This window comes from Tachyglossus aculeatus, chromosome 11 (genome assembly GCF_015852505.1).
Source record: "Tachyglossus aculeatus isolate mTacAcu1 chromosome 11, mTacAcu1.pri, whole genome shotgun sequence".
NCBI lineage: Eukaryota > Metazoa > Chordata > Mammalia > Monotremata > Tachyglossidae > Tachyglossus > Tachyglossus aculeatus.
Genome location: NC_052076.1, coordinates 71,833,596 through 71,860,320, shown reverse-complemented (window position 1 = coordinate 71,860,320; position 26,725 = coordinate 71,833,596). Strand labels below are relative to the sequence as shown.

The window sequence follows — 26,725 nt, the reverse complement described above, 5'->3', positions numbered from 1 at the left end:
GATCAGTGATGCCAGGCCCTGACCCTGGTGCTAGAGGGTGTTGTACAATAATTTAGTCCTGGATTCTTCCATCAAGCACATATCTCTCCAAACATTGTCTTCCAAGTAGATGCTACTGTACCAATGGAGATCACTAGTTCTAGTGGAGGGGAGAGGAGGGAGGAAGGAATCAGAAACTCGTAGGGGGATGAGCGACCGAGTTAGCTTTCTCCCCCAGGCCCACGGGGAAGCTTCCTTCCAGATGTACTGCAGCTGTTACTTGCAAGGCCTCTCCACTGCCACTGAGAAAAGCACCATGGTAGCCATCACCTTCCCTCCTGCCACAGATGGTCCCCATTTCTCATATGCTCCGTGCGTGCCGGGCCAGGAGGAAAAGCTGCTCCTGTGTGCTCTTGAACTCCAGCAGGCCTGCCAACAAAAGCATCCATTGTAACCATCACCTTCCCTCCCACTCCCGAGGGTCCCTGCTCCCAGCATGCTCCGTGTGCAATGGGCCAGGGGATAAAAGCTGCTCCTGCGTGTGCTCTCAGGCCCTTCCATTCCAGCAGAAACTTTGAGCCTATTTGGTGTATTTGTTTGTGTTGTGTTTTAATGTTTCATTACTCTTGATGCGTCTGTCTCCAATCCCTTCTTCCCTCTTAAACTCTTAGACTGTGAGCCCCCTGAGGGGCCAGAACCATGTCTAGACTGCCTAGACTTCTAGACTGTGAGCCTGCTGTTGGGTAGGGACCGTCTCTATATGTTGCCAACTTGTACTTCCCAAGCGCTTAGTACAGTGCTCTGCACACAGTAAGCACTCAATAAATATGATTGAATAAATGAATTCCTAATTCCCCCTTGTGTATTTTCGCCCAGCACATAGTACCATGCACTGCACACTGTAAGGGCTTAATACATATCCTGCTACTGCTACTATTACTATTACTATAACTACTACTACTATTACTATACTACTGGATCTGATTTTTATCTTTCAGTCTATCAGTGGTATTTACTGAGCACTTATTATGTGCAGAGCACTGTACTAAGTACTAGGGAGAGTACAATATAAAAGAGTTGATAGACACGTTCCCTGCCCACACTGAGCTTACAATCTAAAGGATGAGCTTACAACCCAGAGGCCTTTCAGCCAGACCTAAGCCTGCTCAAGTTAAAGCCTTCCTGCCCCTATCATATGGCCAACCTGGTAAAGGTGAGGCCATTCCTGCTCCTGTGAGCACCCCTCGTTACCCCAGTGCTATCTGGATCATTTTTTTCTACAAAAATGTTTTGTCTATGTTTCCCCATTCCTCTAGCATCAGTCCACCACTGGTGATGGTGATGCCTATTCACCTCTGCATCAAACAGAAGCTCCTTTCCTTTAGCTTTAAAGCACTCAATCAACTTGCCCCCTCCTACCTTTCCTCGCTGTTCTCCTACTACAACGCAGCCCAAATACTCCTCTATTGCCAACCTACTCACTGTTCCTCAGTCTCATCTATCTCGCCGCTGACCTCTCACCCACGACCTGCCTCTGACCTGGAATGCCACCCCCTTTCATATCTGACAATCATTTACCCCACCTTCAGAGCTTTTTTGAAGGCGCATATCCAAGAGGCCTTCCCTAAGCCCTTGTTTCCTCTTCTCCCACTCCCTTCTGCATCCTTCTTGCAGTTGGTTGGACGGCACTTGTCACTGTCGATGGGACTACCATCCTTCCCATCTCACAAGCCCACAACCTTGGTGTCATCCTTGACTCCACTCTCTCATTCACCCCACATATCCAGTCCATCACCAACCCCTGCCGGTATCACCTCCACAATATCGCTAAGATCCGCCCTTTCCTCTCCATCCAAACTGCTACCTTGTTAGTAAAATCACTCATCCTATCCCGACTGGATTACTGTATCAGCATCCTTTCTGATCTCCCAACCTCCCCACTTCAGTCTATACTTCACTCTGCTGCCCAGATTATCATTCTACAGAAACGCTCTGGGCATGTTACCCCCCTCCTTAAAAATCTCCAGTGGTTGCCTATCACTTTCATAACAAGCAAAAACTCATCACTATTAGCTTCAAAGCTTTCCATCACCTTGTCCCCTCCTATAATAAAAATGATGGCATTTGTTAAGTGCTTACTATGTGTGAAGCACTGTTCTAAGGGCTGGAAAGGTTACAAGGTGATCAGGTTGTCCCACGTGGGGTTCACAGTCTTAATCCCCATTTTACAGATGAGGTAACTGAGGCTCAGAGAAGTTAAATGACTTGCCCAAAGTCACACAGCTGACAAGTGGTGGAGCAGGGATTGGAACCCATGACCTCTGACTCCCAAGCCCGTGCTCTTTCCACTGAGCCATGCGGCTCACCTCCCTTCTCTCCTTCTACAGCCCAGCCCTCACACTCTGCTCCTCTGGTTCTAACCTCCTCACTGTGCCTCGTTCTCGCCTGTCCCACTGTCGATCCCTGGCCCATGCCCTATCTCTGGCCTGGAATGCCCTCCCTCCTCGCATCTGCCAAACTAGCACACTCCCCCCTTCAAATCCCTACTGAAAGCTCACCTCTTCCAGGAGGCCTTCCCAGACAGAGCCCGCCTTTTCCTCTGCTCCTCTCCCTTCCCCATTGCCCCTACTACCTCCCTCTGCTCTACCCCCCTCCCTGCCCCACAGCACTTGTGTATATATGTACGTATGTATTATTCTATTTATTTTATTAATCATGTGTACATATCTATAATTCTATTTATTTATATTGATGCTATTGATGCCTGTCTACTTGTTTTGTTGCCTGTCTCCCCTCTTCTAGACTGTGAGCCCGTTGTTGGGTAGGGATTGTCTCCATTTGTTGCCAAATTGTACTTTCCAAGCGCTTAAGTACTGTGCTCTGCACAGAGTAATCACTCAATAAATACGATTGAATGAATGCAAGAATGAATGAATTTTCTCCCTTTATTCGCCCTTCCCTCAGCCCCAAAGCACTTATGAATATATCTGTAATTTATTTATGTATATTAAAGTCTGTCTCCCCCTCTAGACTGTAAGCTCATTGAGGACAGGGATCATGTCTACCAACCCCTTTATATTGTACTCTCCTAAATGCTTAGTACAGTGCTCTGCACACAATAAATGCTCAATAAATTTGATTGACTGATCGATAGGGGACCAGACACTGGCTTGGGTGGACCACCAGTCTGACCCAAGAGGGTGGTGACTGAGTTCTATTTGGAGGACTCCAACCTAATCCCTTCCTAATTCTCAGTGAGAGTTTGCCCAGGATTAGGGCTGCTCAGACCCTGTTGCTGAATCTTAGCCACTGAGATTCTGGATGCCTCCTCATGGAGGGCTCTTGGGAATTCACTGCCTGCATAAAGTGTCCTGGCACCCTATTGCCACCATTAGATGATGGACTTCTGCGAACTTCGTGCATCTTCCCCCATACCCACTACATGGCAACTGGAAAGGACTGAGATTCTACACAGTGACTGGAACCAGAATTAGGGCTGTAGCTCCAGGCCCTCAAGAATCTTAAAATCTAAAGAGGAAGAAAGGAAATACTGAGAAAGAAATAGCATAAATGTATGAGAAGGCCAGTGAGACCTTCAGCCCGGTGAATTCATTCAGTCAGTCAGTCATTCAGTCATATTTATTGAGCGCTTATGACCTCTATCCACCCATCAATCAATCAATCACGCTTATTTAGTGCTTATTTTATGTACAACCCTGAACTAAGCTCTTGAAAGAGTATGGCAGGGTTAGAGGACACCATCCCTGCCCTTGACTAGTTTGCAATCTAGTGGAGAAGAAGATACTAAAATAAATCACAGGGAGGTGGAAGGAAGAGGAAGAAAGAATTGTGCATAAATGCTAAGGGAGTGGGAGGGCAGAAGTGAGTACCCAAGTATTTAGGTGACAAAGCAGTATTGAAGTGGCAGTGAGTAAAGGAAATAAGTTTGGCAGATGAGAGATAATCAGGGAAGGCCTCCTCAAGGAGATGGGACTTCAGAAGGACTTTGAAGCTGGGGAGAGCAATGTTCTGCCAGATGTAAAGTGAGAGGGAGCTTCTAGCAGAAGTGAGGGTGTGATCAAGAGGTTGGTCACAAGAGAGATGAGAATGAGACACAAAGGAGTCGGTTGACTTGAGAGGAGTGAAACCTTCTAAGTGGGGTGTGGTAGGAGAGGAATGAAGACAAATAGTGGGAGGGAAGAAAGCTGATTGAGTGTCCTCAAGCAAATTATCAGGAGTTTCTGCTTGATGGACGGCCATTGGAGGTTTTTGAAGAGTGGGGAGAGATCTGCAAAATGATGTTTTACAAAAATTATCTGGGCAGTAGAATGAAGCTTGGCCAGAGAAGGGAGAGGCTGGAAGCAGAGAGGTCTGTGAGGAGGCTGTTGCAATAGCTGAGTCAGGATGTGACCATGGGAGGTGGGAGAAGGGAAAGAAAAGGGCAAGGAGAGGAGTGTGTCAGCTGATGGGGAAGAGGGATGAGGGTTCTGGAGAACATGGAGGGGGACGGGAGGCGTGGGGAGTGGCAGGCTTGGGGAGGGGCTCTGGCTGCCATGGTCACTGCAGAGAACTGCAGGATTGTTTTTCACTTCCCCTCCTCTCATTTCCTTTCCCTTCCCTTCCTTTCACCTCCTCTACCTTCCCCTCCTCCTTTCCCTACTTCTCTCCCCCTCCTTGCCCTCCCATCTCCTCCTCTGCTTTGCCCTTCCATCCCCTTCTTTCCCCTCCCCACCCCCCCTCCCCAGCAGTTCGTTCACCCAGGGATGAGCTATAAATATTCTCCTGGGCTGGAAGCATTCAAGCTAACGTCTTCGATCTCTCGACTGGCCCCATCTGCTTCCCTTTGGCAGCTTCTGAAGGGGACACACACACACACACACACACACACACACACACACGCACGCACGCACGCACACACACACACACACGTGCACATGCACAGACTCACATGGAGTGATGCTACCATCCTGGACTTCCAGAGACCTGAGAAATGTTCAACTCCTTGAGGGATTGCCAGAGACAAGGGAATAGGTGAAATTTGGAGCTAAAGACATAGAAAGCAGCAGAATAAAACAGGTAAAAACATGATTTGAGAGGACTTGCTTGTCACTTTTAAAGCATCTCCAGACATTCATTTGCTTGTTTTCTTCCATCCTATAGGCCTATTTGCTGTTATCTTGAGCTACTTTAGCCCTGGTAGGAAGAGAAGACTTGTTTGGTCCCATTTTACAGATGGAGAAACTGAGGCTCCAAGAAGAGTTTTTGTCTCTTCCCCACCCCTTCCCCCAACCCCTATCCCAAAGCAAGTGAATTCCAGAGTTGGAATTAGCATCCATTGCAACTGGCTGCTGCTTCCCAGCTCTGACTGGTGCTGGGCACAGAGTAGGTGTCCAATAAATGATAATGATGATGGTGATGATAGCGTTGCATCTCTGAAGGCCTCGTAGCTCTGAAACCACTGCTGAAGACCAGGCCAGGGGAGGGCCTCGATGCTCGGAGGCAGGTACTGGGAACTGGCCCAAGATCAGTCCGGGAGTGCAGTTTGAGAAGTGGGATGGAGGGGGCCCTGCTCACAACTTCAAGATGGGGCAGCCAGCTGACATCGTGGCCACCCTCTCCCCATTGTCTTCTTCCCACCAACACCCAGCAACACTCATGGCTGGGCTGGTGGGAGAGTGGGACTGGGATTGGGAATGGGAAGGGAAGGGCACGTGTCATGGGGGAGGGGGAGAAGATGTGACCTTGGACTTGGCTGGGTCCCAGGTTGTCTTGCTTTTGGGAGGGCCAGATGACTGGGGCCAGGTTCATCCCAAACACTTAGCCCTCAACACAGAGACATGTCCACCAGGGGAAAAGGGGAGCCTCACCCAAGGCCCAGCAGATCTCATCAGTCCACCCAGATCCAAGATGCCACCAATTCTCACTCATTTGGGCCTCCTGTGGGGTAGTCCACCCTATGCCACCCAGTCTCCTTAGGGAGGCAGTGCCTGAATAATCCCAGATGGAGCATGGAAAAGCCCCAGCAGCGGGAAGCAGGGCTAGCCTGGATCATTGGGGGATGAGGGGTGGGTGGATTTTGGTCTGGGTTAATGAAGTATGGATTGACTGGACTGAGAGCTGATTAGCTTGTGAATCGGACTTGCCCACGGCAGCCCAGGACAGAGAATCGATACTAATCCCTTGATCCCATTAAGAGCTTCTACAGCAGCACCAAGGACTAGAGACAAGGACAGAACTGGGACCGAGGGAGCAACTTTGGCCAGGATGAAGGGGGAGATTAAGGCTCAGAGTGGTGGGATTACTCTCGGTGGCCAAGAGCGGGGAGGGGTAGTCCTCTGTAGCATCTCTAAGGGCCTGGTTGTGACGTCTCAAACCACTTCTCCTTGACTAGCGTCCTGGACATTGACCTGATGGCTTTGGGAGGGGAGTGGGGCAAGAAGGAAACGTGACAAAGGGAAGCCAAGATGATTCATTGTGAGGCCCTCTGCTACCCAGAGCCCTCTCTGTGGTGACCCTTTTGGACCAAGTTTCCTTAGAAGTCAACCTGAAAGTTAAGGAGGAGGGAGTCTGTACAGGGCTTTTGGCTTTACTTCTGGCACCTGGGGGCTGGGTAGAGCTTAGAGGTAAGGTGCTGCTCCGGGTTAGTTAGCAAGAGGGACCTAGAGTCTCCAACCTGCCCCTGAGAGTTCTGCCCTTGAGAATTCTATCCTCAGAGCTCTGCCCTCAAAAGTTCTACCCTTAAGAGTTCTGCCCTCGAGAATCCTGCCCTTGAGAGCTCTGATCTAGAGAATTATGCCCTTGAGAGCTCTGTCCTCGAGAGTTCCGGTGGTCTAATGGCTGAGACACCATGGACATGGCTTCACTAACAGGAGAGCAGACAGAAAGGACAAGGGATGGGGGATTGAACTTGTTAAACACATCAACATCCCATCTGAAGAGACTAGGACACACTTGATTTGAGATCCAAGTGCCTACCCAAGGGAATGGTGTTAATTTGGGAAGCTTTCATTGAGGAGGTGGGCTTTTTGGCAGGGTTTGGTGGAGGGAGGAACCGGTTTAATCAAAAGGATGGTGAGGGCCTTTCAGGTAGGAAATGGTGCCTTTTTGAAGACAGGGCAGGGGTCCCACTGATCCTCCCCTATCTATCAATCAATCATATTTACTGAGTGCTATATGCAGAGCACTGTACTAAGTGCTTAGGAGAGTGTTGGACATGTTCCCTGTCTACAAGGAGACAGATATTAATATAAATGAGTAAATTATAGCTTTGTTCATACATGCTATGGAGCTAAGGGTTGGATAAACAAATCTCAGTGCAAGGGTGATGCAGAAGAGAGTGGGAGAAGAGGAAATGAGGGCTTAGAAGGGGAAGGTCTCTTGGAGGAGATGTGATAAGGCTTTGAAGGTGGGGAGAGTGATCGTTTGTCAGAGATGAAGAGGAGGGGATTTCCAGGCCAGAGACAGGGTGTGGACAAGGAGTACAGTGAATAGGTTCATGAAGTGTGCAGGCTGGGTTGTACTAGGAAATCAGAGAGGTATGTTAGGAGGGAGCAAGCTGATTGAGTGCTTTAAAACCAGTGGTAAGGAGTTTCTGTTTGAAGAGGAGGTGGGTGTGTAATAACTAGAGGTTTTATTATTATTATTATTATTAATTATTATTATTATTATTATTATCATTACTAATAATAATAATGGTACTTGTTAAATGCTTACTAGGTACCAGGCACTATACTAAGCTCTGGGGTGAATACAAGCAAATTGAGTTACAGACAGTGGTTGTCCCATGTGGAGCTCACACTCTCGATCCCCATTCTACAGATGAGGTAACTGAGGCTCAGAGAAATGAAGTGACTTGCCTAAGGTCACACAGCAGACAAGTGGCAGAGTTGGGATTAGAACTCATGACCTTCTGACACCCAGACCCGTGCTCCATTCATTACACCATTCTGCTTCCCATTCTGCTTCTTGAGCAGTGGGGAGGCATGGACTGAACATTTTTGTAGAAACATGGTCTAGGAAGCAGAGTGAAGTATGAACTGAAGTGACTCATTCAATCGTATCTATTGAGCACTAACCATGTGCAGAGCACTATACTAAGTGCTTGGGAAGTACAATTTAGTAACAAAAAGAGACAATCCCTGACCACAATGGGCTCACAGTCTAAAAAGGAGGAGACAGGCATCAAAACAAGTAAACAGGCAGTAGTAGCATCATTATAAATAAATAGAATTATACATATATGCACATCATTAATATAATAAATAGAATTATAATTATAAATATGTACATATATGTACAAGTGCTGTGGGGTGGGGAGGACGGTAGAGCAAAGGGATTGAGTCAGGGCAATGAGGAGGGGAGGGGAGGGAGAGAAGAGGAAGAGGGAGGCTTAGTCTGGGAAGGCCTCCTGGAGGAGGTGAGCTTTCAGTAGGGCTTTGAAGGGGGGAAGTGTGTTAGTTTGGCTGATTTGAGGATGGAGGGCATTACAGGCCAGAGGTAGGATGTGGGCCAGGGGTCGATGGCGGGACAAGTGAGAACGAGGCACAGTGAGAAGGTGAGTATGAGAGGAGTGGACTGTGTGGGCTGGAATGTAGGAGAGAAGGGAGTTGAGGTAAGAAGGGGCAAGGTGATGGAGAGCTTTGAAGCCAATAGTGAGGAGTTTTTGCTTGATATGGAAGTTGATAGGCAACCACTGGAGATTTTTGAGGAAAGGGGTGACATGTCCAGAACATTTCTATTAAAAGATCATCCGGGCAGCGAAGTGATGTATAGACTGAAGCGGGGAGAGAAAGGAGGTTGGGAGATCAGAAAGGATGCTGATGCAGTAATCCAGTCTGGATATGATGAGTGATTGTACTAACGTGATAGCAGTTTAGATGGAGAGGAAAGAGCAGATTTTGGCAATGTTGTGAAGGTGAGACAGGCAGGTTTTGGTGACTGATTGGATATGTGGGATGAATGAGAGATCGAAGCCAAGGATGACACCAAGTTTGCGAGCTTGTGATGAGATGTGATGAGTAATGAGAGATAGGAGGCAGGAAGGTCAGCAAGGAGGCTGAGGCAGTGGTCAAGGCGAGATAGGATAAGTGCTTGGTGGTAGCAGTTTGAATGGAGAGGAAAGGAAGGATTTTAGTGATGCTGTAAAGGTTGAACCAACAGGATTTGATGACAGATTGAATATGTGGGTTGAAAGAGAGATGAGTTGAGGAGAATGCCTAGGTTACAGGTTTGTGAGACAGGGAGAGTGGTGGTGCTGTCTATAGTGATGGGAAAGTAACAGGGAGGGCTGGGTCTGATTGGGAAGATGAGTTTTACTTCGGACTGGTTAAGTTAAAGGTGTCGGCAGGACACCCAATTAGAGATGTCCTGAAGGCAGGAGGAAATACAAGACTACAGAGAAGGAGAGAGATCAGGGAAGGAGCTGTTGATTTAGGAATCATCTGCATAGAGATGGTAGTTGAAGCCATGAGAATGAATGAGTTCTCCAAGGGAGTGGGTGTAAATGGAGAAAAAAGGGGACCCAGAACTAAATCTTGAAGGACTTCCAAAGTTAGGGGTTGGGAGGCAGAAGAGAAGCCTGCAAAAGAAACTAAAAATGAGTGGCCAGAGAGTTAAGGGAAGAACCAAGAGAGGACAAGAGTCAATGAAGCCAACGTTGGATGTTTCCAGGAGAAGTGGTATTTGTTAAGTACTAGCTATGTGCCAGGCACTGTATTAAGCGCTGGGGGAGATACAAGATAATTGGGTTGGACCAAGTACCTGTTCCACATTGGACTTTCAGTCTTAATCCACATTTTACAGATAAGGTAACTGAGACAAAGAGAACTTAAATTAATTAAAATTCATTAATTCATTAATTCAATCATAATTATTGAGTGCTTACTAAGTGCTTAGGAGAGTATGGCCCACACAAAAAAAAATGGCATTTCCTGTCCACAACGAGCTTAGTCTAGATGGGAGGAGACAAACATCAATGCAAATAAATAAAATTACAGATATAGTAATAATAATAATGTTGGTATTTGTTAAGTGCTTACTATGTGCCAAACACTGAGAAGTAGAGGATTAGGATGGAGTAGAGGCCACTGGATTTTTCAAGAAGAAGGTCGTTGGCGAACTTTGAGTAGGCAGTTTTGGTGCAGTGGAGGGGATGGAAGCCAGATTGGAGGAGGTTAGGAAATAATTGGAGAAGAGGAAGTGGAGGCAGAAGGTGTAGACAACTCGAGGAAGGTGATGAAGTGAAAATAGGGGAGAGTCGTGGGGTCAAGGGAGGGTTTTTTATAGGATGGGGGATACATAGAAATGTTGGAAAACAGTGGGGAAGAAGGCTTTGCACAGTAAATATTCATTCAATCGTATTTATTGAGCACTTACTGTGTGCTGAGCACTGGATTAAGTGCTTGGAAAGTATAATTCGGCAACAGATAGAGACAATCCCTACCCAACAATGGGCTCACAGTCTAGAACAACGGGCTCACTAGTATTTATTGCACTTTAGGGCACTTGCTTTTTCACAGCCCTGTCCTTGGCTTTAGGGAAATGTGCAAGGAAAATCATTCAGGCAGGGTCTGAGGTTCCCAGGAGAGACACACAGTCGATAGGGACAGAAAGTGGGGGACTGCCCACAAACACACAAGAAAAGAAACAGCATAATTAATGCAACAAAAATAATAACTGAGCTATCCAGGACCACAACAAGAGCAATCACCACTGCAGGACATATCCGTTAAAGGAAGAGGTTTTCACTGTGCCACGGCCTATCCTTTATCAAAAGGCATAACCTCCCTCATGAGCCAGTGGTGGTTAGAGTTGGGCAGTGCCATTTTACCCTTTGCTGGTCTGCTCCTGTGGGATAGGACTTCACCAGGCAACATGATCAGGAAAAGATGCTGGGCCGCTTTAACTCCTTCTCCAGCTTAACCAATGACCAACCCCTGGCCTGTTCCTGTGAATTTGGCCCATTCATTCATTTATTCATTCATTCAATCGTATTTATTGAGTGCTTACTGTGTGCAGAGCACTGTATTAAGCACTTGGAAAGTACAAATTGGCAACATATACCCAACAACGGGCTCAAGTTTTATAAGGGGGAGGACAGACAACAAAACAAAACAAGTAGGCAGGTGTCAATACCATCAGAATTAATAGAATTATAGTTATATACACATCATTAATAAAATAGAGTAATAAATATGTACAAATATACACAGGTGTTGTGGGGAGGGGAAGGGGGTAGGGCATAGGGAGTGGGGTGATGGGGTGGGGAGGAGGAGGAGGAGAGGAACAAAGGGGGGGCTCAGTCTGCAAAGACCTCCTGGAGGGGGTGAGCTCTCAGTAGGGCTTTGAAGGGAGGAAGAGAGCTAGTTTGGTGGATGTGTGGAGGGAGGGCATTCCAGGCCAGAGGTAGGACATGGGCCAAGGGTTGACGACAAGACAGGCATGAACGAGGCACAGTGTGGAGGTTAGTAGTGGAGGAGTGGTGTGTGTGGGCTGGGCTGTAGAAGGAGAGAAGGGAGGTGAGGTAGGAGGGGGCGAGGTGATGGAGAGCTTTGAAGTTGAGAGTGAGGAGTTTTTGCTTGATTTGAAGGTTGATAGGCAACCACTGGAGATTTTTGAGGAAGGGAGTGACATGCCCAGAGCATTTCTGTACAGTGATAATCCGGGCAGCAGAGTGAAGTACAGATTGAAGCGGGGAGAGACAGGAGGATGGGAGATCAGAAAGGAGGCTGATGCAGTAATTCAGTCAAGATAGGACAGGAGATTGAACCAGAAAAGTAATGGTTTGGATGGAGAGGAAAGGGCGGATCTTGGTGATGTTGTGGAGGTGAGACCGGCAGGTTTGGGTGACAGATTGGATGTGTGGGGTGAATGAGAAAGTGGAGTCAAGGTTGGCACCAAGGTTGTGTGCTTGTGAGACAGGAAGGATGGCAGTGCCATCTACAGTGACGGGAAACTCAGGGAGAGGACAGGGTTTGGGAGGGAAGCATAAGGAGCTCAGTCTTAGACATGTTGAGTTTTAGATGTTGGGCAGACAACCAGATGGACATGTCCTGAAGGCAGGAGGGGATATGAGCCTGGAGGGAGGGAGAGAGAACAGGGGTGGAGATGTAGATTTGGGTGTCATCAGCATAGAGATGATAGCTGAAGCCGTGGGAGCGAATGAGTTCAGCAGGGGAGTGAGTGTAGACGGAGAACAGAAGGGGACCGAGAACTGACTCTTGAGGAGCCCCTATAGTAAGGGGATGAGAGGGGGAGGAGGAGCCTGCGAAGGAGACTGAGAATAAACGGCCCACTGAGATCATCAGTGGAAATGGTCCCGAGACTTTGAACTGTATTTGCTAATCGGCATTGCTGAGTGGCTGCAAGGCAACAGTGATTCTTCACTCCAGAAGTGACTGGATTTCAAGGCAGCTTTTTACAGATCCAGCCAAACAGGGCATTAGCGCCAAAGAGCAGGACAGGCACAGTGCTTTATCTTCTTTGGCCTCAGCCCTCCGGTGCCAGGCCCTTTCCAAGAAACAGAAGAACCAGGCTCTGCCTGCTCTTGCTTTGCAATCCCAGCCCTGTGGGAAAGGAAATCATCTCCTCACCGTGGTCTAGTGGAAAGAGCACAAGACTGGGAGTCTGAAAGTCATGGGTTCTAATCCCAGCTCCACCACTTGTCTGCTGTGTGACCTTGGGCAAATCACTTCACTTCTCTGTAAAATGGGGATTGAGACTTTGAGACGCACATGGGACAGGTACTGTGTCCAACCTGATTTACTTGTAACCACTACAGCTTTTAGTACAGTGCCTGGCACATGATAAGCACTTAACAAATATCACAATTATAATTATTAATTATTATTATTCTCCTCCTGAATTCTAGGAGCCCAGAGATTTCAGTCCTTTTGGAAAATATGGGCCACAGAGCACAAAAGCAGCTTTCTCCAGGGCACAACAGGAACAGAGCTTGTGATCTCCCCCTAACTCTGCTTGTTTCCTTCACAAACACATCCCTGGAGCAACAAGGTGGACAAGGGATCATCATCATCATCATCATCAATCGTATTTATTGAGCGCTTACTATGTGCAGAGCACTGTACTAAGCGCTTGGGAAGTACAAATTGGCAACATATAGAGACAGTCCCTACCCAACAGTGGTCTCGCAGTCTAAAAGGGGAAGACAGAAAACAAAACCAAACATGCTAACAAAATAAAATAAATAGAATAGATATCTACAAGTAAAATAAATAAATAAATAAATAAATAAATAGAGTAATAAATATGTACAAACATATATACATATATACACGTGCTGTGGGGAAGGGAAGGAGGTAAGAAGGGGGGATGGAGAGGGGGACGAGGGGGAGAGGAAGGAAGGGGCTCAGTCTGGGAAGGCCTCCTGGAGGAGGTGAGCTCTCAATAGGGCCTTGAAGGGAGGAAGAGAGCTAGCTTGGTGGATGGGCAGAGGGAGGGCATCCCAGGCCCGGGGGATGACGTGGTCCGGGGGTCGATGGCGGGACAGGCGAGAACGAGGTATGGTGAGGAGATTAGCGGCAGAGGAGCGGAGGGTGCGGACTGGGCTGTAGAAGGAGAGAAGGGAGGTGAGGTAGGAGGGGGTGAGGTGATGGACAGCCTTGAAGCCCAGGGTGAGGAGTTTCTGCCTGATGTGCAGATTGATTGGTAGCCACTGGAGATTTCTGAGCAGGGGAGTGATATGCCCAGAGCATTTCTGGACAAAAATAATCCAGGCAGCAGCATGAAGTATGGATTGAAGTGGAGAGACACACGAGGATGGGAGATCAGAGAGAAGGCTGATGCAGTAGTCCAGACGGGATAGGATGAGAGCTTGAATGAGCAGGGTAGCGGTATGGATGGAGAGGAAAGGGCGGATCTTGGCAATGTTGCGGAGCTGAGACCGGCAGGTTTTGGTGATGGCTTGGATGTGAGGGGTGAATGAGAGAGCGGAGTCGAGGATGACACCAAGGTTGCGGGCTTGTGAGACGGGAAGGATCATGTGCCATCAACAGAGATGGGAAAGTCAGGGAGAGGGCAAGGTTTGGGAGGGAAAACAAGGAGTTCAGTCTTCGACATGTTGAGCTTTAGGTGGCGGGCAGAAGGGATGGGTAAATATGACTCCCAGAACCGCCTCTGTCCTGCCTTCACTCAGCCCGGTTCTCCAGCTGGTCTTCTGGCCCACAGGAGAGATACACTGTTGCCATCCGAGGAGATTCTGAGCCACTGCAACCTACACTGCTGCTCCAGTCCAGAGTACTCTCCCTAACAGGCTGAGGGTCAGCAGTCAACTTCTTCCCTTACTTCCAGCGAGCCAGAGACAATAAGGGTGACCAGGGCCCATGACTCTAAAACGGACAAGGCCTGACGATTCAAACAACTGGGAAAAGAGCCCCAGATCCATGTGCCCTGAGCCTAAGAGAAATCAGACAGAGGGCTAAATGGAAATCAGCCAGTGAACCTGGAAGAAATCAAATCCCCTCTCTCTTCTGTTCCATTTTTTATTGTTTCCATAGGAATTTGTGCCCAGGGGGAGGAAGAGATGGCCCTGATAGGGTTTGCTATAGGCAGATGGCTGTATTCTCTCAGCTAAGGAAAAGGAGGTGGGAGGAGGGGATGGGGAAGGGAAGGTGGCAGGGAGCGTTGAAAACCGTGGGCCGAGCCGTGCCAAATTTGAGGATCTAAATAGAACATTTGCCGCTAAGAGATGTTGGGAAATGATTTTTGAGAAAGAATTGGCAGGGGAAGTTAGGGACTCCTGTGCCATTCTACCCTCCACGTACCCAACTCATCTTTGTTAAATAATGACTAGAGCCAGGGCTGCCAATAGGCTGGCTCTCCCCAAGCCTGCCCATCTCCCAGATGGGTCTCCCCATTCCCAGCCTCCCTTACTTCAAGTCAGCATCCCCCAGCACAACACAGCCCTAGGCTGAGGTGCTAAATGTCCTTTCCTCATCTCTTCCCCATTCTACCTTGCTGGCCAAAATAGGGGAAGGTGGGAGCAGGAGGAGGAGCAGGAGGAGGAAAAAGAAAGACCAGGAGGAGGAGGGGGAAGAGGAGGAGGAGGAGCGGAAAACGAAAGAGCAGGAGGAGGAGGAGGAGCAGGAGGAGGAGGAGCAGGAGGAGGAGGAACTGGCTGCCCCTGACCCTGTATGCCAGGGGCTGTTGGGCCAGAGTCCAAGGCCTGTGCCTTCCAGTCCCACACTGCCTCCTGCAGCCCTGCTCCCACCCACCAGCACCTTCAGATTTCAGGCTCCCCTTCCCCCAGGCCTAAGCTGGTTTCTTTAAAGGCAGTGTGGCTTGCTTGGTTCTGCTTAATAACAGCTCAGTAATTAGCTTCACAATTTCCCTACTATACTTATAATAGCCTCCATTAAAGTTATGGGGTTTGCAAGTCGTAATGGCTTCCAGAGTAATTAATGCACAACTGGGTTTATTGCTACATTTATTTTTAGAATGATTCTTTTTTTCTTTAGAAGTCGTTTTGGCCAAGTATCAGATTGGAACTGAAACACCTTCCCTTCTCTCCCTCCCTTTCTTTTTGCATCTAAATCCATCAATCAATAAATTGTATTTATTTGAGCTCTTACTGTGTGCAGAGTATCAATCAATTAATCAATCAATCATATTTATTGAGCACTTACTATGTGCAGAGCACTGTACTAAGCGCTTGGGAAGTACAAATTGGCAACACATAGAGACAGTCCTTACCCAACAGTGGGCTCACAGTCTAAAAGGGGGAGACAGAGAACAGAACCAAACATACCAACAAAATAAAATAAATAGGATAGAAATGTACAAGTAAAATAAATAAATAAATAGAGTAATAAATATGTACAACCATATATACATATATACAGGTGCTGTGGGGAAGGGAAGGAGGTAAGATGGGGGGGTGGAGAGGGGGGACGAGGGGGAGAGGAAGGAAGGGGCTCAGTCTGGGAAGGCCTCCTGGAGGAGGTGAGCTCTCAGCAGGGCCTTGAAGGGAGGAAGAGAGCTAGCTTGGCGGAGGGGCAGAGGGAGGGCATTCCAGGCCCGGGGGATGACGTGGGCCGGGGGTCGACGGCGGGACAGGCGAGAATGAGGTACAGTGAGGAGATAAGCGGTGGAGGAGCGGAGGTTGCGGGCTGGGCAGTAGAAGGAGAGAAGGGAGGTGAGGTAGGAGGGGGCGAGGTGATGGAGAGCCTTGAAGCCCAGGGTGAGGAGTTTCTGCCTGATGCGCAGATTGATTGGTAGCCATTGGCGATTTTTGAGGAGGGGAGTAATATGCCCAGAGCATTTCTGGACAAAGATAATCCGGGCAGCAGCATGAAGTATGGATTGAAGTGGAAAGAGACACGAGGATGGGAAATCAGAGAGAAGGCTGGTGCAGTAGTCCAGACGGGATAGGATGAGAGCTACTGTACTAAGTGCTCGGGAGAGTACAATATAACAGAATTGAAGGAACAGGGAAATCGCTGAGCCTCCCATTCATCCAGCTAGGAGGGAGGGAAGCGCGGGTTTGGTGGTGGGGAATGGGAAGGCTGGGGAGGGTTCCACCGCAGCATGAAAGAAAGAATGAGAGGGGGAGAGTGGAGGACGGAGAGAGAGAGTGGGGGCTTGCCCAAGCAGACAGCACCCCTCTCTCACCAATCCAGTAAACTCCTAGGTTTTCCCAGGTCCTGCTAGGCCCTGTCCAGGATGCCTGATCTAAGGGATCTCTCAGACAGCAAATGGGTAATGGGGTGGTAGAGGAAGGGGGATGGGTCACCCTAGAAATGGTCCTGTCTTATCTGGGTCCCTCAAGCTGAACCTCTTCTCTGAAGCAGAAAAAGATACTCTTCCCCAAACAGGGAGACCGCCTGCTCTCTCTCTGGCTGGCGTCTCCATTCCTCAACCCCAACTCTGTCCAAATCCCCCTACTCAGCCCCACCTGCTGAGGAGTATGAGTCCATTTAACCCAGACCAGATGAACTTGTTGTGAAGCTGCTGGATTTGATGAGGCCGGGGGATGGATGAGATAACTTCTTGCCCTGTTGTCTGTAAAACTGTTACTTGCCTCAGGCGAATGGAGAGAGGCTGCAGGCTGTCCTTTATCGGCAGTAACTTGAAAGGCCTTGTCAATCTCACTGACGCTTCTGACACTGACACTCAGGGGCTGCAGGCCAGGTCTGTTCAACACATTTCTATAACCATTCATTCATTTGTTCATTCATTTAATTGTATTTATTGAGTGCTTATTGTGTGCGGGGCACTGTATTAAGTGCTTGGGAGAGAACAGTCCAACAGTAAACAGAAATATTCCCTGCCCACAGTAAGCTTACAGTCTAGGATGGGACTGTTGGCCTTCCCTGCTCAACTCTCCCCGGGACCTTAGATATTGATACTCAGGGGCCTAGGGATCAACAGTGAGCCAGAGCTGAGCCACCCTGAAGCTAATGAACTGCAATTGATAGTACACAGGGACAGTAGGGGAAAGGGACAGATCCCATCAGGGGCCTGGAGGGAGGAGGCTACACCTCTGGGATGACTGTTGTGCTATCAGAAGGATTCTGGGAAAAAAGATGATCAGGGTGAGTAGCTGAACCTGCAACCTCTGGGCCTACCTGGATTTTGAATCACACTCATGAGTCAGCGTTAGAGCCATTCATTCATTCAGTCAGTCATATTTATTGAGCGCTTACTGTGTCCAGAGCACTGTACTAAGTACAATTCATCAACAGATTGAGACAGTCCCTACCCAACAGGGCTCGCAGTCTAGAAGGGGGAGACAGACAACAAAACCAAACAAATAGACAAGTGTCAATACTATCAAAGTCCAAAGGTTAACAAACCCATGAGATCTAGAAACTGTGACTGGTGAGAGTCTCCCTTGCTCCTACTGCACCAGAGCTTATCCACCAGGGAAAGTTGGTGACCCAAACCTAGCAACTTATGGCTTACTAAGGAGGAGGGAGGAAGAGGAGGGAGAAAGGGGGAGTAGGGGGAAGGAGGGGTAGAAACGAGGTGGGGGTAGGAGTAGGGGGAGGAAGAGGGGAAGAAAGAGGAGTTTATCTGCTTTTTGCTGAAGTTGGCAGATCCCTTTAAGGGTTGTTGCAGTTCTCCATCTGGTTTATGCCATGGACCCTCTCTCCCATGGGAAAGATGCCAGTGGTGCAGGATGAAAACCCCCTGAGGAACACTCACAAGACAATCATGTTGCAAATAGAAAATCCTAATTCCATCAAGCATGCCTATGCTGGGCTCTACGGCCTAAGGGACCATGAGGCAGATGGGGAGGTCCAGAAGAGGGGGTAGAGGGTGGGGAGGTGGGAAAGGAGATAGGGCTACAAGCCTGTGCACCCCCTCTTCCATCTGGGCAGACCTGCTGACTCCATAGGCATCCCCATTCTGGTAATCATAGAATTTATGATGTGTTTACTGCCAGAGCACTGCACTATACAGAACACACGGGCCCTGTCCCTCAGGGGGCTCAAATCTAAGAATATAAGGAGTGAAAGTTGAATGGTGACAGACCCATCAGGAGAGGGGAAGCAAAGCACTAAGACAAACCAAAGATCTGGAGAGATGCACAAAATAAAAACAAAGATCTTCCAGGTGCTGCAGTCCGAGGAGCAGAGTTCAGGCTCCTGGCAGCTCGGAGTCCACAGTCACCATGGCAGGCCCAGCGAGAGCTTCTGCAGGAGCAGAAGCTTCCTGGTCTTCCTGAGCTGCTACCGCACCAAACGGCAGCTGATTCTCCCTGTTCTGCCGGGGTAGTGGGAGGTGGGCCGGGATGGAGGCTCCCAAATGACACGTAGGTGAGCTGTGGCAGAATCCCAGGGAGGCGGTGTGGTGGTCTGATTTAGGGGCAGTGGGAAGGTGACAGGCCCCTGGTGGATTCCCTGGGCAGTCAGATGAAGAAAGAGGCCTGGGAATTGCACTTCATAAGCTTAGATCACCATGGCCTTGTGTGCCCAGGGCATGCTGGGGGCAGGGACCCTGGGAAGGTAGCAACAGGCTAAGAAAAGCCTCAGGGAGGAAAAGGTTCTTTGGGGCATCTCCCAAAGGAGAGGGTAATCTTACTCAGTCGAGTGTGCTAGGGCTGTTTACTAGAGATTCATTTCTTTAGTCGTATTTACTGAGTGCTTACTGTGTGCAGAGCACAGTACTAAGTGCTTGGGAAAGTACTATACAGCAATAAAGAGAGGCAATCTCTGCCCACAGCAAGCTCACAGTCTGGGCTGAGGGGGGAGATAGACATCAATATAAATAAATCCCGCAACATTGTCAAGATCCGCCCTTTCCTCTCTATCCACACCGCTACCCTTCTCATTCAAGCTCTCATCCTATCCCGTCTGGACTACTACATCAGCCTTCTCTCTGATCTCCCAGCCTCGTGACTCTCCCCACTTCAATCCATACTTCATGCTGCTGCCTGGATTGTCTTTGTCCAGAAACGCTCTGGGCATGTTACTCCCCTCCTCAAAAATCTCCAGTGGCTACCAATCAATCTGCGCATCAGGCAGAAACTCCTCACCCTGGATTTCAAGGCTGTCCATCACCTCACCCCCTCCTACCTCACCTCCCTTCTCTCCTTCTACAGCCCACCCCGCACCCTCCACTCCTCTGCCGCTAATCTCCTCACTGTACCTCGTTCTCACCTGTCCCGCCGTCGACCCCCGGCCCACGTCATCCCCCGGGCCTGGAATGCCCTCCCTCTGCCCATCCGCCAAGCTAGCTCTCTTCCTCCCTTCAAGGCCCTACTGAGAGCTCACCTCCTCCAGGAGGCCTTCCCAGACTGAGCCCCTTCCTTCCTCTCCCCCTCATCCCCCTCTCCATCCCCCCATCTTACCTCCTTCCCTTCCCCACAGCACCTCTATATATGTATATATGTTTGTACATATTTGTTACTCTATTTATTTATTTATTTATTTTACTTGTACATATCTATTCTATTTATTTTATTTTGTTAGTATGTTTGGTTTTGTTCTCTGTCTCTCCCTTTTAGACTGTGAGCCCACTGTTGGGTAGGGACTGTCTCTATATGTTGCCAACTTGTTCTTCCTAAGCGCTTAGTATAGTGCTCTGCACACAGTAAGCACTCAATAAATACGATTGATGATGATAAATAAAACTGCAGATATATGCATAAGATGTAACAACTGCCCTCGAGTCTTTATTGACCCATTCCCATGGAGGACCAGCAAAAGGAAATGGAATTCAACTGCAGCAAGATTTTCAGTGAGACTCAAGGAGGCAGTTTCTGACCGTCAGGGTGCTTCAGCTCCAGAATCAGGCAAGAGAGGGTAGCTGGGAATTATCCGTGGCTGGAAATCTTTCCCTAGAGGGACAAACGATGTTCTCCCTGAGGGTTGAAGCCCCAGGGGTGGCCAGATTGCCGATCTTCTTCCCTCACTTTGTGAGTCACAGTTTATTGGCACAGTATGTTGGCACTGATGCAGCAGTATCCCAGACCCCTGCATCACCCCAACTTTGACCATGGCATGCCCAGCCCCTTCAGCACCACTGCCCTACCGTTGGCCCTTGCCACAGCCCCATACCCAATCCCACCCCCAGTTCCATCTTGGCCCCTGCTCCAACTCTTTTCCCAGTCCCATCCCCAGCTCCTACCCCCTCTCTCATTCATTCATTCATCCATTCAATCGTATTTATTGAGCACTTACTGTGTGCAGAGCACTGTACTAACCGCTTGGGAAGTACAAGTTGGCAACATATAGAGACAGTCCCTACCCAACAGCGGGCTCACAGTCTAGAAGGGGGAAGACAGACAACAAAACAAAACATGTAGACAGGTGTCAAAATCATCAGAACAAATAGAATTAAAGCTATAGGCACATCATTAACAAAACAAATAAATACTTGTAAATATGTACAAGTAAAGTAAATAGAGTAATAAATCTATACAAGTGCTGTGGGGAGGGGAAGGAGGTAGGGCGGGGGGTGGAGAGGAGGAGAGGAAAAAGGGGGCTCAGTCTGGGAAGGCCTCCTGGAAGAGGTGAGCTCTCAGTAGGGCTTTGAAGGGAGAAAGAGAGCTAGCTTGGCGGATGTGTGGAGGGAGGGCATTCCAGGCTAGGGGAAGGACATGGGCCGGGGGCTGATGGCGGGACAGGCAGGAACGAGGCACAGTGAGGTGGTCAGTGGCAGAGGAGCGGAGGGTGCAGCCTGGGCTGTAGAAGGAGAGAAGGGAGGTGAGGTAGGAGGGGGAGAGGTGATGGAGTCCATTTTTCCATAATGTGTGTTTTGGTTAGGAAGCTATCAAGGAATTAGGAACAATTCTTCCAACAGAAAGTGTCTGCCTGGATACAACACGATGCGATTGCAGAATAATAGTGATAATAATAACTATGATACTGTGCCAAGCCCTGTACTAAGCACGGGAGTACTTACAAGACAATCAAGTCAGAAACTGTCATACCCCCACCCCCATTAGGAGGTCTGCTCTCTGCCACTCACCACCCTACTCCCCCTCCCCACCCTGTACCCCCGCTGGCCACTCTACTGGAGAACAGGATTTGTTGTGTGTTTTTTTTAGTCCATGAATCTCAGCCATATTTATTTTTGGTTTGCAATTCTTCAGTTCATAAGGCTTCAGCCAACCCCTTGTTGAAGCATCTGCTGCCCTGAAGCCGGAGACAGGACTAAGTCATCATCATCATCATCACCAAGAGAATTTATTGACTGCTTACTATGGCAGAGCACTGTACTAAGCACTTGGGAGAGTACAGTGCAACAGAGATTTCATTCATTCATTCATTCATTCATTCATTCAATCAATCGTATTTATTGAGCGCTTACTGTGTGCAGAGCACTGTACTAAGCGCTTGGGTAGTACAAGTTGGCAACATATAGAGATGGTCCCTACCCAACAGTGGGCTCACAGTCTAGAAGATGACCCCTGGGGGAACCTCTCAGCCCTGCGATTCCACCACTAAAGGAATGGCCAGTAAGACCAGTGGGAAAAGAGCCAGAATTCCTCACCAGGGAAAAGGAGGAGGGGCTCCATAAGAGCCTTTCAATTTAAGAAGATTACTCCCACAGAGTAGGGTCACTAACTGCTCTTCACCCCCACCAAGGATCCAAGGGCCATGGGTTAGACATGACCACGAGGGTCACAGATATCAGCTGCCAAGGCCACTCCAGGGGCGTGTGTCTACATCTTATGAAGTGGTTGATTCCCCAAGGGGCCCGAGGCAGCAAGAGCCATGGGAAGGCCCTGGGCCTGGGCAACCAATCCTGGGTTCAGCTGCCCACCTCTGCCGCCTGTGTGCTGCCCCTCTCTGAATCTCCATCGCCTCCATTTCTGTCCCGCTGCTTTCCGCTCTGCCCTTCTGCTCTGCGTTGCAGGTGTCCATCCCCACGGGGCCCTGACGTCCGGGCCAGCAAGTTCCCCAGAGCCAACAGCCCTCCTGATTACTCCAGCCCGGGAGGTCATTGCAACCTCTGAACCTGCTTCCACAATGGGTGGGTTGTGAGTGCTGGTAAGACCGACACACTGTCATGCTTTTGTTGCTCTCACTCTGACCTGGTGCATCTTGGCCCATTTATGTCTCTTCTCCCTGTGCTCTGATGTCTCCCTTCCGGGACTTCCTCCTGGCCAGGTAATGAGGAGCTGTGGGTCCAGTCTGTCTTGGAGATGCCGAAGAGACGGGACATCCTCGCTATAGTCCTAATCGTGCTGCCCTGGACACTGCTCATCACTGTCTGGCATCAGAGCACCTTGGCCCCGCTGCTCACGGTGCATAAGGGTGAGGTTTCCCTCTAATCCTCCACCTCCCAGCTGTCCTCCCTTCCTTACGCGCTTCTAGCCCCGGTGTCCTTAGCTTGAGAATAGGGTCTTGGTTGCTTGGAAGCATTTTGGGGGCTAAATGTCTTCAGAAAGGTGCTCCGGAGAGGACCAAGATACTGCAAGGAAGGTGGTAGGGTGGGAGCACAGCTCTAGTTTCCTCTCTGGAGAATGCTGGAGTTGCAAGGGTCAGATAGGTAGGGAGAAAGGAAAAAAAGGACTCTGAAATTAAAATCAATCAAGAGGTGACTTTATTTTTTGAAAGGATCACTCAAGAGGCCAAAGACCTCTTACCTGTTCCACCTATACAGCGAGAGGAGAGCAAAGGGGGAAACAATGGAAACAGACAGAATGGAGAACTGAAATAACACTTTGCATACAACAGACTTTAAGCTTAAACCACCCCTTGAAGTAAAACAGACAGATTTTCCTCTTCCTTCCTGAGTAGGTGAACCCTGTAGTGCTTTAGCTAATGGGCTTAGGCTGAGGCTCAACTGGTGAGCTGGAAAGTGCTGGGAAAGCACTGGTCTCATAACCTGAGAAGAATCAAAACATCCAGTTGGGCCTCTTGAGGTCCAGTTGGCAACTGGAAATAGTGACCAAGTGCCTGTTGGCTGCCATTTCCCTGAGGGGAATGGGCAGAGCTAGCTGATTCTTTGCAAACCCTCCTGGGCAGACCTGGCTGGGAGATCCCCAAGGAGGGGAGGGTTTGAAATTTCACAGGCCCCAACTGTTCCAGACTGAGTGGGACCCATGCTCCAAACCCCACAAAGCAGTGGGGGTGGACAAATCAAACTGTCCAATCCAGAGAACACAGCCTTTATAGCCACTGGCTACTCATCCTGACAAGTCAAGGCCAATTTCGGACAGGTGAGGAGGCAGGGCTGCTGATTTGTGCTAATCAATCAATCAATCATATTTATTGAGCACTTACTGCGTGCAGAGCACTGTAGTCCTCTAGACTGTAAGCTCACTGAGTACAGGGAATGTGTTTATTTTTATATTGCACTCTCCCAAGCGCTTAGTACAGTGCTCTGCACACAGTAAAAGTTCAATACATAAGACAATGAACAAATGAATGAATACTAAGCACTTGGGAGAATACAATATGACAGAACTGGGAGGCACGTTCCCTCTCCACAAGGAGCTCAAAGTCTAGAGGGGAAGACAGGGATTAAAAGAAATTATAGGTATGTACATAAGTACTGGGGGACTGAGGTTGGGGTGAATAAAGAGAAGAAGTGTGGTTTAGCAGAAGGAGCCCAGGCTTAGGAGTCAGAGGTCATGGGTTCTAATCCCGGCTCTGCCACTTGTCAGCTGTGTGACTTTGGGCAAGTCACTTAACTTCTCTGTGCCTCAGTTACTTCATCTGTAAAATGGAGATTAAGACTGTGAGCCCCACCTGGGACAACCTGATAATCTTGTATCTCTCTAAGAGTTTAGAACAGTGCTTGGCACATAGTAAGCTTGTATCTACCCCAGCGCTTAGAGCAGTGCTTGGCACATAGTAAGTGCTTAACAAATACCAATATTATTATTATTATTATTAATAAAGTTTACAAATCTAAGTGCTAGGGTGACACAGAAGGAAGAAGGAATAGGGGAAGAGAGAGCTTAGTGAGGGAAAGCCTCTTGAAGATGTGACTTTAATAAGGCTATGAAGAATCAATATCAATCATATTTACTGAGTGCTTACTGTGTGCAGAGCACCGTACTGAGCGCTTGGAGAGTACAATATAACAATATAACAGATACATCCCCTGCCCAAAACCAGCTTACAGTATAAAGGGAGAGACAGACATTAATATTAATAAATAAAATTACAGGTATATACATAAGTGGTGTGGGGCTGGAAGTGGGGATGAATAAAGGGAACAAGTCAGGGTGATGCAGAAAGGAGTGGAAGAAGAGGAAAAGAAGGCTTAGTTAGGGATGACCTCTAGGAGGAAATGTGCCTTCAACAAGACTTTGAAGGTGGGGAGAGTAACTGTCTGTTGGATTTGAAGAGGGAGGGCATTCCAGGTCAGAGACAGGACATGGGCAAGCGATTGGTGGTGAGACAGCCAAAATGAAGGTACAGTGAGAAGGTAAGTGTTTGAGAAACAAAGTTTGCCAGCTGGTTTCTATGAGGAGAGTGACAGAGGATAGTAGGAGAGGGATGGTCTGTCGGATATGAAGGGGGAGGGAATTCCAGGCCAAGGGCAGGCCGTGGGTGAGAGGTCAGTAGTGTGCTCTGCACACATTAAGCACTCAATAAATATGTTTGCATGAATGAATAATAACAATAATAATGATGGTATTTGTTAAGCACTTACTATGTGTCAAGCACTGTTCTAAGCACTGGGGTAGATACAAGGTAATCAGGTTGTCCCACGTGGGGCTCACAGTCTTAATCTCCATTTTACAGATGAGGTAACTGAGGCACAGAGAAGTGAAGTGACTTGCCCAAAGTCACACAGCTGACAAGTGTCAAGGTACAGTGAGGTTAGTATTAGAAGAATTATGAACATGCCGGGTTGTAATAGGAAATCGGCGATGTGAAATAGGAGGGGACAAGGTGATTGAGTGTTTCAAAGCAAATGGTAAGGAATTTCTGTTTGTTGCAGAGTTGGATTCATTCAATCATATTTATTGAGTGCTTACTGTGTGCAAAGCACTGTACTAAGTGTTTGGGAGAGTATAATAAAACAACACATTCGAGATTACAGTCTAGAGGGGCAGATAGACATTAATATAAATAAATGAATAGATACATAAATAAATAACAGATATATATACACATGTGCTGTGGGAAGGGAGGATGAGTGAAGGAGCAAGTAAGAGTGGCACAGAAGTGAGTGGGAGAAGAGGGGAGGAGGGCTTAGTAAGGGAAGGTTTATTGGAGGAGATGTGCCTTCAGTAAGGTTTTTAAGTGTGGGGAGAGCAATGATCTGTCTGATATGAGGCAGGAGGGCATTCCAGGTCAGAGTTAGGATGTCCATGAAAGATCGGTGGAGAGGTAGACGAGATCGAGGTACAGTGAGATTAATTTTAAAGGGAACAAAGTAGTGGTAGTAATAGTAGTAATAGTAGTAGTGAGGTGAGGTAGGAGGGGGCAAGGTGATTAAATGTTTTAAAGCCAATGGATGGGCAACCCCTGGAGGTTCTTGAGGACTGGGGAAACATGGATTGAATGATTTTATAGAAAAAAAATCAGGACAGCAGGACAAAATATGGATTAGAAGAGGGGAGAGACACGAGGCAGGGAGGTCAGCAAGGAGGCTGATGCAGAGTCAAGGCAGGATACGATAAGTGTTTGAATAATAATAATAATAGTAATAATAATAATAATAATAATGGCACTTATTAAGCGTTTACTGTGTGCCAAGCACTGTTCTAAGCGCTGGGGAGGTTACAAGGTGATCAGGTAGTCCCACGGGGGGCTCACAGTCTTAATCCCCATTTTACAGATGAGGCAACTGAGGCCCAGAGAATAATAATAACAATAATAATGGTATTTGTTAAGCGCTTACTATATGCAAAGCACTGTTCTAAGCGCTGGGGGGATACAAGGTGATCAGGTTGTCCCACGTGGGGCTCACAGTCTTAATCCCCATTTTACAGATGAGGGAACTGAGGCCCAGAGAAGTGAAGTGACTTGCCCAAAGTCACACGGCTGACAGTTGGCGGAGCCGGGATTTGAACCTATAATAATAATAATGGCATTTATTAAGCACTTACTATGTGCCAAGCACTGTTCTAAGCGCTGGGGAGGTTACAAGGTGATCAGGTTGTCCCACGGGGGGCTCACAGTCTTAATCCCCATTTTACAGATGAGGTAACTGGGGCCCAGAGAATTTAAGTGACTTGCCCAAAGTCACACAGCTGACAAGTGGTGGAGCTGGGATTTGAACCCATGACCTCTGACTCTAAAGCCCGGGCTCTTTCCACTGAGCCACGCAGTTTCAATGTGATAGCAGTCTGTAGGAAGAGCAAAGTGTGAAT

At 48.3% G+C, this 26,725-nt stretch overlaps 1 protein-coding gene across 2 annotated transcripts in view; it reads left to right on the top strand.

Moving 5' to 3' along the window:
- B3GAT1 (beta-1,3-glucuronyltransferase 1) overlaps nt 1–26,725 on the top strand; it is a 58,536-nt gene that overhangs the window by 19,060 nt on the left and 12,751 nt on the right. The window contains exons 2-3 of one of the 2 annotated variants that reach the window (XM_038754671.1): nt 22,303–22,419; nt 22,557–22,703. In XM_038754671.1, the coding sequence (XP_038610599.1) occupies nt 22,416–22,419; nt 22,557–22,703 (151 nt within the window). In that variant the 5' untranslated portion in view covers nt 22,303–22,415. Of the gene's footprint in view, nt 1–22,302; nt 22,437–22,556; nt 22,704–26,725 lie in introns of both variants that reach the window. The other variant, XM_038754672.1, reaches the window with a different exon arrangement.